The 12,633-nt window shown below is 41.0% G+C and overlaps 1 protein-coding gene across 1 annotated transcript; it reads right to left on the bottom strand.

Moving 5' to 3' along the window:
* Window positions 1-992: 992 nt before the first annotated feature.
* LOC116961328 (UPF0500 protein C1orf216 homolog) lies at window positions 993-5,338 on the bottom strand. Its single transcript, XM_032992001.2, has 2 exons — window positions 5,283-5,338; window positions 993-4,697 (listed from the first exon to the last, which is right to left on the bottom strand). The coding sequence occupies exon 2, from the start codon at window positions 4,670-4,672 to the stop codon at window positions 3,869-3,871; it is 804 nt and encodes a 267-aa protein (XP_032847892.2). The 5' UTR covers window positions 4,673-4,697; window positions 5,283-5,338; the 3' UTR covers window positions 993-3,868.
* Window positions 5,339-12,633: the final 7,295 nt, after the last annotated feature.

Raw genomic sequence — 12,633 nt, 5'->3', positions numbered from 1 at the left:
GCGAACATGTTAAGCTGGGCTATTTATCTTGGCTGACTCATAGCCATCAACAATAGAAACAGAAAAAACACAACTCTGACCAGTCTCCAGGGCAGCATTTTAGCTAACTTGAATGCCGGAGATGCAGAACAAAAGCCCTTGCATTAAAGAACATCTCAGTAATGTATTTTGTCACTTAATTGTTTATAACTCCATCCTGCTCTTAAAGATTTCTGGGTTTAGGTAGGCACAACCTACACCTTTTTTAGTGATAGCAATGACTCCAAGGGAGCTGGCATCTTTTAAATATCCCACTCTTCCATAGTAAACCCATGATTATCTTCTGCCATTTCAGGCTGGCTAGGCAATTAGGTGAGCAATGGGACCATAAGGCTCAGATAATATCATTTAACTTCAACATTTGCTGCAAAAGTAGGTAACACAAGATGTCGGGTCACAGAGAAGGTTTCTCCTGGAGCTTGACAGGCTGCTTCAGGCAGTAAGATAATGGGGAGAAAGGCACTACTAAAGCTACTTATTTTGTCATCATTAACCAAGACCTGTGAGTTCTTATGTACATATATGAAATTTCAGTAATTCAAGTTTGTAATTCTCACCTGCACTAAACCCGTGTGGTTTGAGTTCAGGTAAAAATGCAGATTTTTAAGAAATTCAGTTAAACCACATCCAAACTACAAGGCCTCTTAACCACATGAGGGGATCGAACAATTTGAGAGGACACACTTTTATTAAACCTGAGATTGTTGCTCTGTCTGGTATGCCTAGAAACACCTCCATGGGTTACCCATGGCAATCTGGCACTTTCCCAATGGCCTTCAACTGCTAAAACATACAAGGCAAAAACATAGCTGTTAAGCCACATTTTCCAAGCTCATAAAATAAACTTATTTTAAAAATCATGTGGCTTTTAATTGGTTTGCCCAACTCCAGTTATTAGTAGCCATACTAGAAACATCAGCTAACCAGCAAATTTGTTGCAAAGACCGATGCTATTTCCTCAAATAACATTTATTTTGCATGTATCCATAAAAGCGCTACATGGAAAAAGTGTGCACACATGGAACAAGTCTTAGCTTCGTTTTCTTTCCAGCTATCAGACAGCATTGCTCATGCACAAATCTTTTTGTATTTAATATTCACAGTGCAGAAGCAACTACTGCTCCCAATTAGAATCATGAAATTTTATGAGAGGTGTTGTACAAAACAAAGATTGTCACAGTTCTGCCACAAAGCACTTTCAGTTAGACAAGTTGACAACTCAACTATCACTGCACTGTGTATTATGTGAGAAGTATATTTTAATGTTATTCTAGTCACCCTTAAATGACAATATAACACTATAGGCAGCTCTATGTGGGAATGGAGGGCACTCCACTTCTTGCAGAAAATACAGGACAATACTCTACTTCAGCAGAAACTGAGGCAAAATAGTTACTTTGTCTTACCAGGTTTTTTTTTATATTTTTGTGCATATATTTTATTTCAATGGAAAATTCAATGACATGATAGTATTAGTCAAAATGAGATTTTTTTTTTTTTTCAAACAAAAAAAAAAAGCTGGCCAAAATTAATAAATGTATACATTCTGACTGTCATCCTGATGGGAACAATTTGACATTTGAGTTCAAAACTCAGTAATATTTTTGAGATGTGTCCCTTCTTCAACACTTGTTTCCTCAAGAGAGATGACATAGTAGTGGTTTGCCTGCATTTGATTTAGCAGAACACTTACTCTCCCTCTTAACCAATGACAAAAAGGCTTTTCTAGTTCATGAAGTACAAAAAAAAATAAGAAAAAAAAAAAATCTTTGCATAGCCCTATTGGGCATGATCATCCTTCCTTCTTGGGAGGCATATTAAGACAGAACTGGCTACCTTTGAGGTGAGTTTAGCATTTAGGCGTTCTTTGGGAAACCTGCATTACTGACAGAGAACAGCTTTCCCACGGCTGAGCAGAGAGCTGGATGGGACCAGAGTGGGGAGTACTGTCTCTTGGTCACACGCGATCCCCAGCTCCCTTCTGCAGCCTGCTAGGGGCCCCTGGCAACCCGAATCCCCCAAACGAGGCAGTAGAGGATGCTTCTTCACATATCTCCTTGATGCCAAGGATGTTTCTGTGGTAGTTCTGCATTCAAAGTTACAGGCTCGTGCTGCCTGAGAGGCTACACCAGGGCCCAAGGAGATGAATGAGCCTATCTAAGGTTGTGCGTACCCAGGGGGCTTCCATAATTTTGGGTGCATAGAAATACAAAGACGGAATAATGAAAATGTTGTGCTGCACTTCAATTGTTGAATTACTTCAATACCTTACTCACAGATGTGTGCATGTGAATCTAATCAACCAAACTCCTCACAGACAGCAGGGATTATTTTGAGATATTATTCCTGCTTCTGCTACAGAAAAAGCACCACCAGCTTTTCATAACCTGTTGTATACAGGAGTATGTGTGTGAATACATACACATGCACACACCTTCTCTCTATACACACACAAAAAAGCTGAGGATGAACTTTCCTATACATTGTACATTATTCTCAGAAAGAAATGACTTGCCTTTTCATGCAGAAAAAACACACCAAAAACCTGTTTGATTGTCCATCTACCTAAACATTTACAACAAAACAACAGGGGAAAAGGGAAGGTGGCGCTATCAGAAATAAATATCTGAAAAAAATGATATTTTTCCATGTCACTTTAAATCCTAGAAAATTAAGCTTTTCAGTATCTTTTCTTCTTGATTATTTTTTTTTTTTTTGCTTCAGATCCTAAACCAGTGCATTCAGCTATTCAATTTACTGTTCTATAATAGGGACTAACATTGTCTTTTAAGTGCGCACAAAAAAAAGTTGCATCTTTTTGCTTTCATTTTCCCTGTGTGTTTGTTGCATACTGACATCAAATTCCCTGCAGGCATCCTAACCTTGCAATTGGAGAAACAGTGCTCTAGGGTTTTCCACATGTCTAATACACCTGGATAAAAAGTGCTAATTGTCACCAACTTCCATTAAATGACAGCAGTAAGGCACAAAATATGCTCAATTTGCAGACACTAGTGCCACTGGGAGTTAGCAGCAGATTAATAATTGTGCAGACCTCAAACATTCCCCGGCACTGCCAGTCTGGGTTTCCAATGTAACACCAGATTACAAGGCCTTTCTTTTTAGCTTGCTTTCCTAAGGAAATAAGGCTTAGGCAGTTGCACTGTCTCCCTGTGCATGTGTTCGACTGTCCTACCTTCCCACAACAATTTCTGGTAAACCTGAATACATTTTATAGGAGGGTAGAGGTCACAAATGTACAATGGCCATAGCAGTTCTGTGAAAAACAGGCAGCTAGGTAGGTATAATCAAGCCTGAGCTTAAGCGTTTCAAACATCCTGGCTTTCTAGATTTAAGGTATTCCTGCAGACAAATGAACCCTATTTCTGCTCAAGTTTTGTTAGTGCTGAAAGTAGAAGGGAGTTGTGCCATATCACATATTCAGCAGGCAGCAACTCTTGCATCTGATGATCTTTGCAGATCAGGTGTCAGACTAGGTTCCCGGTTGCTGGGGGGGTGTGGGGGGGCATTTATTTATTTTTACAAACCTATATGCCAAAAATCCTATTTCAGCTTGAGGCTTTGAGAGCACTTCAGGAGGCGGCTTCCTGCACAGGTACAATCTTGCTCTGGTTTCTTCCAGATAAGTTCAGGAGCCAACACTTTACCTTCCCCTTTCTTCTTGCTTTGCTGCTGCTGCTGTTTCCTCTCTGCTCTCGGCTCACGTGGGCATGTTCTTTTGGGTATAAGGACACCACCCCTACGGCATGCAAGCTTACCGACAGCTCCGGTGGCATTACAAAGCTCATTTCTGCATGCAGCAACATGATTATGGCGAAGGTGAGGGCGAGGTTGAGCGAATGTGTTTCAACACTTCTTTCTTGGTATTTATTACAGTGCCGTAGCATTCCTGCAATCTGGCCTGCTGCTGCTCCAGCTGCTTATGCAAACTCCTGATTGAGCGCAACAGCAGAAGCCGTCTGTACATAGCTAGCTGGAGCCGGTACTTCTCCTTTTCCTCCTTTTTCTTATTTTCTAAGGTCTCCATTACTTTTGCGGTCTTCATCCAACTCACCCGTCCCAGACTACAAGGGGCAGTATCACCCTTGGCACCGCTCCCTGCCTGCTGCACGTGGCAGCCCCCGGGGTCGGTCCCGGGCAGGGCAGTGACAGTCTGCGGGGGCTCCTTGGCCCCACTGGGCACTCTTGGGACCTGCAGCACCTCCAAATTCAGGTCGCTATTGCAGCAGGGGCTTTTGGAGCACAGGGAGGCAATGCCCACAGGCTGCAGGTTACTGACCGCCATGGGGTACGACGAGCCACCCAGCGATGCATTTACAGCTGTGGGATGATGCTCAGCCAGCCCAGGGGCTCTCCTCTGTGCCTGGCCACCACTGAGCATCTCAGGGCCAGTCACAGCTTTTGCCAGGGCCACGGCCTTGCTGGAGAGGGTGGACAGTCTTTCTGGCACCGCTGAGCTTCTCTTGTCTTCATTAAGGTTGGCTAACGAAGGGCTGGCAGAGCAACCGAGGGATGCTGTTACAGCATCACAATTCGGAAACGGGTCTTCATCATCCCTGTTATTTTGGCGCTCCTCTTCCTCTCTTGGCATTACACCTACTGTCTCAGCCATTTATTGCATGAGCTACAGAAACTTTCTGTGGACAAAGTGGAAGCAAGAGGATTTCACTTCCTTATACACACACAGAGAAGCCCAGTGCAGAGTGACATTTGAAGAAAGAACCTCTCTTTATATTTAAGCAATGGACCTATTACTTTTCTAATAAAGCACAACCCTTGGGTCACTTCAGGCCATTTCTTGTGATTTGCATTAGATGTTCTTCGAGACACAACATTAATCCAATAATAATTAAAATGATATACTGTACTATTAACATTCTCAAATCTTTAAAGGCAAGTGATCTATCCCTGCAGCACTGGCTGTGCTGACTAATTAAACAGAATACAGTTGTAAATGGGCATTGTAAGCACTTCTCCCATTTAAGAACACAGCTCTAACAAGTGTAGTTTGCAGAGACCAGCGAGTTATCAGGATTGATCAGCTTTAAAGGGAGGTGGATGTACCACAAACAGCAGGTTGCATTTAAATGCCCTCTCCAAGATTAATCTGTCTGCTACCAGTTTGTTTACAAGGTTGCCTTTCCCCCTCCTTTTAATTCTAACAGTAAAGCTATATTAGAACCACACTAGCCATAGACAGGAAAAAGAAACCAAACACTTACCGAGGTTACTGGGGGAAAGGAAAAGAGTTACAGTGCATTGTGTCTGTGTATCATGTTTTCTTGAATGTGAGTCAGCACAATCTGGAACAGAAACATCACAGTGCTGGAGCAGGAGCAGCAACAGCATTATGCTGTTCCACCCAGCAACAACACAGTCAGTCCCAATCACAGAGGAGAGCAGGGCTGGTTTCTCTCCCCCCACCCCGCCCCCACCCCAATGGATATTCCTCCCTGGCATCCAGCTTTTATGTCATTTTTGAGCACCAAAATGAAAACCAGGGATGGATGACACTTCTTTTCCCACCTCAAAACCAAACACACCCGATTCACTCATTCTACAGGGGGACAGTATCTACGGCCTTTCCCATCCCTTGCCAATCAGCAAGGAGGTAACGCAGCACCAGAAAGAGGGCAAGGCATTCTGTACGCCAGTGTACACATTTTCTTTCAGAGAAAATAAGCTTAGATAAACTTTATCTGCATGAGCAAGCTAAACCCAAAAATGAAACAAGCATTCACTCCAACTGAATGTTAAGCATAAAGGCAGGCAGAAGCTGTAGATGTAAATGTTTAATGTACACCCATGTTTAATTATGCTGGCCTAATCTTTAAGGAGCAGCTCTACATCCAACTAAGGTGTCCCACAGAACAATAAACTTTATCTGCACCTTTGATGTTCAGAAAAGCTACCTTCAGCATCCTCTCTTGCTTGTAATGCCAGGAACGAGATTCACAAATCATCTATCTGCATCTACTTCAGTCAATTTACCATAGGGCTTCACTTGCCCCGAGACTTTCTCTTCTCCATACTACTAATATAAATACAAGAAAGACCCAATCCACAATACTGTTTAGAATCTTCCTGGAACTGGAAAACAGTGAAAGTAGATCCTATCTCCTCTTCTACATATGCTGCAATACAGATAATAATTTCTGATTTTTCACCTGTACTGACTATCCTTCTTTCTGATTAATCTGTTAGGATGTACTTCCAACCTTAAACATAAGAAGGCCAGTTAACAGAAATTTAGATTTGTATCCCGAAGTCTAACTTGAACGCATTTTTTGGTGCAGGAGATATTTTGCACTGAATTGGTAAAATAAACTAAACCTGCTGTGTTTAGATGCCACATCATGCTGCAGATTATATAAATACTACTAGAAGAGATTAATATCCAGTCAGTTAATAAACTCTTCAAGTTTATATCTTGGCGATTCCCATTCATCTGAATCACAAGTTACGGTGATTGAAGAATATGGAATTCAGATAACAGGGATTTTACTATATTACACACTGAAAAAGTTCATTGTAATACAGCATTATGTAGAGAGTCATTTTGTTTTGGCTGCTCTTCACTTCAAAGCACTGCAGGCATATCTTCCCACTACAAAGAGGACAGCAGATGGGTGCTAAGTAGTACACGGTGGTCTCCAGCAATGGTATTCTGTTCCTCACTCCTACCTTTGTGCAATTCTCTGCAAAGTGACTATTTTGTAATAGTCTAACAGGGCATGAAAAAACAGAGTTTTGATTTGTTTTTTTGGGGGCGTTGTTTTGTTGTTTGTTTTAAAAGCTCTCTGCAGCTCTTATTTTTTCAGCAAAATTTTACAGGTAGGGTTGTTTGAGGTGATGGAGAGAAGGGTAAAAAAGTGGTGTTGCACATGAAATTAGTTTAATAAAAAAATAATATTAAATGTTTTATAAGTGTGACTCTGGATGGAATAAGTAGCATCTGATACAATCAACAAAACAATAAAGCTACAGATGATCAAAACTCACAGAGCTAGTTGGCTTTTCATAGAATATTATGACTTCAGCTGTAATCTATGAAGATTAATAACAAAAAATATTCAGTCCATTGGACTCAGAGATTCAGCAAAATAGAAATACTGTAAAAGACACATATTTATTATTGCTAAAATGCAAGTGCCATTTATGGCTAGGGCTGCATGCATGTTTCTGTTATTACCCTCCCTTCCATTGTTCACAACTTCCTAAAAGTCTCACCTAGAGCACAGATGGAAATTTTCTAGAATCAGTTTCTGCCTGAAGGTGAATATATACTGAACACTTCAGCCAAAAAAAGAGTGAGACGCTCGAGTATGAAAGCGGGAACAAAACCAATCTTATGACTGCGAAGACTTAGGAAACCTTTCAGGGGAAAGGCCTCTTGTGTAATTGACAGGCTGGGGAACAGGAAACAAGTCCACAGCTACTTTCAAATGGAAACATGTGAATTCTTGTTCTGAGACAATACAACGATCCTTCTTTCCACCCCCCCATGTCACCCCCCCCCCCCCCAGACTGTTACCTTGACAAAGGAACTCCTACAGTTTAGCTTCCTTTTATTTGCAATTCAACAGCTTAATGAAGAGACCTGAAAAGACCTCACTTTAGTTTCTTCCGTGAGAGGCACATTGTGCCTTTTCCCTGGTGAAGAAACACTTTGAGAAGAGTTTGCTGTTCCCACTGAGAACGTGTCACAGGCGGACCCTGTTTAATGCCTCTTGCTCGCTCCTGGACTTGTTTTCCCAGTTGTGGTAACCTTTCCAGGCAGAAGCTGCTTCAGCTTTCAGTTAGTATGTCTGTCAGTCCAACACACGAGGAATTTCAGGTAGGTAAAATGAAAGCAAAGACACCTCCAGTTGAGGTTCATTGCATTTTATTACCACCCACTCACAGGTAGATGCGACTGCAGCAGTTTCAAGGTGTAGACCCTGGGGAACCACCTTCAAGCTGTCCATCCTGCACACCCCTGCAAGATCTATGCCAGCACAGGTTTTTAATTCATCACACTCCTTCAGATATTAGCTACAAGGGGTACTTGGCAACCCACAGGCTCATATCTGTAAGCACATGCTGAAACACTCTGTGCTTGCAGGCTTCTGGAATGAGGGCTTAGCCATCACAGTTGTGTCTCGCATGGTAGCAGGAAATAAATGGTCACGGGGGAGTCCCTGCGGATAGTCATGACAACTATTTTTCCTTTCTCTTCCAATTATAATGCCATTCTCAAGAATGGACAGATGTGAGGACAGGAAGGTGATTGGTCTTGTTTTTTTATTAAGTACAAATGTTTTACTGAAGTTCAAAGCGCAACAGCCAAACACATTTACAAACAGTGTCAGAAGGTGATAAGCATTGGCGAAGATATGCCATTATAAGAGCATGGCCTGAGAAGCTATGTTGTTTTGTATTTGAGTTTGGGGAGTACTTCTAACAAAGTAGTAAAAGATATCCTATTACACAGTAGTGTAATTCCATATTTTATATTAATTGCTCTTAAAGATCAAAAGCCATATTCTGTCTGTTAATGTACACACTCACATGGCTTCCTATGAAATCAATGAGATCCACATGTGTGCATCTGAGGCCTAAATTTATCCCCAAAGATTCTTTAAAATACTTTTACCGGGCAGTAAGTCATAGAAGAAAGTTGTATGTTCCCTTTCTTCTACTTCTATACCCAAACCAGACACGAGTTAACACAGGCTGCTCTGCATTACGCAGGATGGTAACAGTATCCCGAGGGGCCACTGGCCAGCCAGGGATTGCTGTTCTGCTCTCATGCTCACCCACACCTTGGTGTTTCTGCAATCCTTTTAGACCAGGAGAGAAATAAGAAATAGAGCCCAGCTCCATGTGCAGCCCACTGGTGATATCAAGAAGTGCTCTAAATATTTCAGTGGCAGGGAAAAGCACAACAGAACATCTCAGTGGCTTTCCAACTGAAGGAAATAAGGTATCTGCACAGAGCTGCAGTGCAATCATGTGTGCAGATAACCTGGAAGCTTTTAAGAAAAAACAGAGTAGATACATGATTTTACCTGTGATGAAAGGTTCAATGGCTTCAAACATGAAAATCCAGGGATTCCAGTAAACCATCTTTGTATTAAGGGTAAAAAACAGTAAAACAATCTGCCACAACTGGGAAAAATTAGTAGGCTTGCTGCCAGTCTCAACAAAATTGCCTGTCAGAGGTGCAAATCTCTGAAGGAGTAGCTCAGACTGCATTCAGGCTAAGGTTGAGTTGAGTTTGCAAGCTTAAAAATTTCAAGACTGCAGGTGCCAAAGTGACCCAAACACTAGGAAGGGCTTGATGACAGCTCTCACTGCAATATTTCAGCAAATCTACTCCTAGCCCTGCTTGGCCTTAAATATTCCCAGGGACACAAAATGAAAAATATATTTATATGGCTCAATAAAGATATTTTAAAAGTGGAATGTTTTGATTTTTCCTCAAGGCGGCAGCTGTTCTCCCTACCATCTACGTGGAAAGCATTAGCTTATGATTTGAATCATCATTCACTGAGTAAAAGAATAACAGCATCGTTGCCTAAACCAGTTTATACTCTAAGTCTACATTCCTGCCATCCGATCCACAGAGACGTGGGTTTTTTATGTTGAAATAGCCACAAAGAACTTTCTAAAGTCCTGTTGTGAACTCAGGGATCTACCTCAGCTCACACAATAAGCAGTTAAAATTGGCACAGAGATCAAGGTGGAAATGGACAACACACAGGTACAGGTATCTGGGTTTTTGTTTGGTTTTCTCCCATTGGGGCAGACTGATCTGTATTGGGAAGACCCAATGGTCATCAAATGGGCCTGCACATTTCAGTGCAGAGCAAAGCCTTTGCCTTTTTAGAGAGGGTTAAGAATGCTTTGCAATGGACAAATAAAGGAGGAAGGCTTCCATGACCAGGGTGTCTGTAGCATATACTCTACAAACTAGTGACTCGGGGGGGGGGGGGGGGGGGGGGCAAATGGAAAACTATATAGTGACTTAAAAAAAAACATGACTCTTCAGAACTTCCAGCTTACTCCATTTACTGTTTCTTCGAATGGATAGAATGGGCTTGTCTATAATTCATTACAATTGTACTGAAAAGGAAAATGTGATTATACACTGAAAAAAATGATGGATTGCTAAAAATATCTTCCCTCAAGTGTTAAGAAAAAAGGAAATTCTAAAATATCAAAAGCTTGATTATTTTTTCCCCATAATAAAGAAGTGTTTGTGTTTTATGGTAGCAAAATTAAAGGTGACCTTTTTCAGTGTGATGCTCCTGCCTCTCCTTTCTTAATTTTAATTTTGCAGGGTGCCTATCATTCTGTTCAGCAAAAAAAAAAGTGGAAGACGAGAGAAAAAAATGCAAAAGAATTTAAAGTAGGATGATCATGTAACCTGAGTTGCTATTACAGCCCTTCTATGGAGAAGAGACTAAAAAATTCTTCCTGCAGAAAAGATGGTACTTGAAACATATTTGAATAACCTCCAGTATTAAAAGATTTAAAAGTATTGCTCATGTACTGCAAGAACTCCATGCCTGGCAGGTAAATACTGGATTACCCAACCTAGCTGTTAGATTTCAGATGTGAAAATGAGTATGTAGACAACTCACGTGTCTAGTTACAATTCACATCCGGTATGCACTGAGAGAAAAATCCTTTCTCCTAAGGAATATGTAAACAGACTATGTAATTTTTGATAATTGATGCTTATGTTTGCTTTCATTTTGACACTTGATCATAACTGACAAACTGAGGGCTAGGAAAGAAGAAAACTTTAAGCTGTAAGAATAATAAACAGAGCACTGTGAGAGATGGGGAAAAAACCCAAACCCATATATGGGAGGAAAGCTTCAGGAAGTGGGGCTAAGCCACAAATGGATAGACAAGTAATTGTTTGGTGTTTCACCACAACTTAAAATGAACTTGCAGGCCTTTCCAGAAGCCAAGTGCATTTTTTATTTTTTTTTTTTAAGTAACAACATTAAATGCTTTAAAAAGGGTGTGCATTTTCTGCTTTAGCTGTTAAACCAGAATGGTATGAGGTGAGAATATTAAGAAAATTACATTTTATATAAAATTTTTTGTTAAGAAACAGTTTCAGATCAGGTGGCTAAAAAAAAGTAAATAATGGATGCATTCATGCTGTTTGAGCCTAACCATTTCTACGAATCTTAAATTAACTCATGAGGACCTTAAATCTACAGATCAGTATCAAGGACTAAAAAGACTGCATCTGCAAACACCTTCTCAAAAATTCTACTTTCTCATGCATTATACCTCAGTGCATAGCCCACTGTAGTGTCACCTACATATCAAACCTTGCATAGCACCCAGAGCAATCCAGCTTTACTCATAGTGTCTACGTAGGCTCACCTGTCATCTGTGTTGGCTACACACAAACACAGAATGAAAAAACTTCTCCCAAGCTCACTTGGAGCTGAGAAGGTCAGACTTGCTCACTCCTTAATGCATTTGAAGCTGCTAACGTGGCTGAGATGGATGAGAGCATACAAGTCTGTCTGTCAGAAAAAAAAACATGATCTCAGCAGTGTGCAGTGTAATTGATCTAAATCTCAGCTACAGCATTTAAGAGACTCCAAGAGGAGAGAAGGCATATGGACCACAGGGTTTGTTGTACTTGACTATGTTCTTACTTTGCAACGTAGGCATTGCTCAGCCACCTGGACTTTTGCATCCTGCTTCCAGTGGTTAGTACAGATAATTCTTTCACACCAGCAGTTTCATTTTTACATCCAGAGGCTCTTTGCTAAGTGTCTGCCAAAGTCCAATTCATTACCTGCAGAATTATCAGCTAAGTCCCTATCACTTTTCTATAAGTAAAATTTTTAAGAGTTTAGAAAGTAACAGCGAAAAGATAGCTGTATACAATTAATAAAAGACAAGCCTCCAACTGTTTGAAGGTTTATTTCAGAGGTGTATCTACAGATACTTATTTCTTAAAGGAAGAAGAGATAGAGAGTCCAATTTTCACTTGATTCAACAGAAGACAGGCTAAGAAGAATCTGAGATACCAATCTAACAGAAGTCTAAGGCTGAACAAAAGAAATAATGCGTCCTTCCCAGAAACAGTGAACAGTTAGGTTCTGGATGTCAAAATTAGGCAATACTTCCTTGTACCACTTAAGCAGCTCTGCCTGTTCGGACCTTGAATCCCAGTTGAACTTTCCTGAGCCCCAGGCAAAGGTCCTGCTAGTACCCTACTGGCACACGTAGTCCCAAATCCTCCTTGTACCCAGAAAGCTCTAGCAAGTTGTTAATATCTCTAGTGACACCGGGACACTACTGTATCCTCAGTCATGCTTACAGAGCCTCCTTGAGATCTACCTGAAGAGCATTAAAAGAACACAGAGGAAGACCATTACCAACTACCAATGTATTATTTGCCACCTTGCAAGCTTTCTCTCCATCCTTTCTAAAACCTCCACCAAGGCACCACGAGCGAAGGGATCCCAGCACTTTGTGGAGGTATTGTTGTACTAATTAAGATTTTTGAGAGCAGTAAGCAAAAACATTGTGTTTGACTTCACACTTGGC

This window comes from Tyto alba, unplaced genomic scaffold (genome assembly GCF_018691265.1).
Source record: "Tyto alba isolate M040663 unplaced genomic scaffold, T.alba_DEE_v4.0 Super-Scaffold_48, whole genome shotgun sequence".
NCBI classification, from domain to species: Eukaryota; Metazoa; Chordata; class Aves; order Strigiformes; family Tytonidae; genus Tyto; species Tyto alba.
Note: the sequence above shows the minus strand (reverse complement) of the source record. Positions and strands in the feature narration are given on the sequence as shown.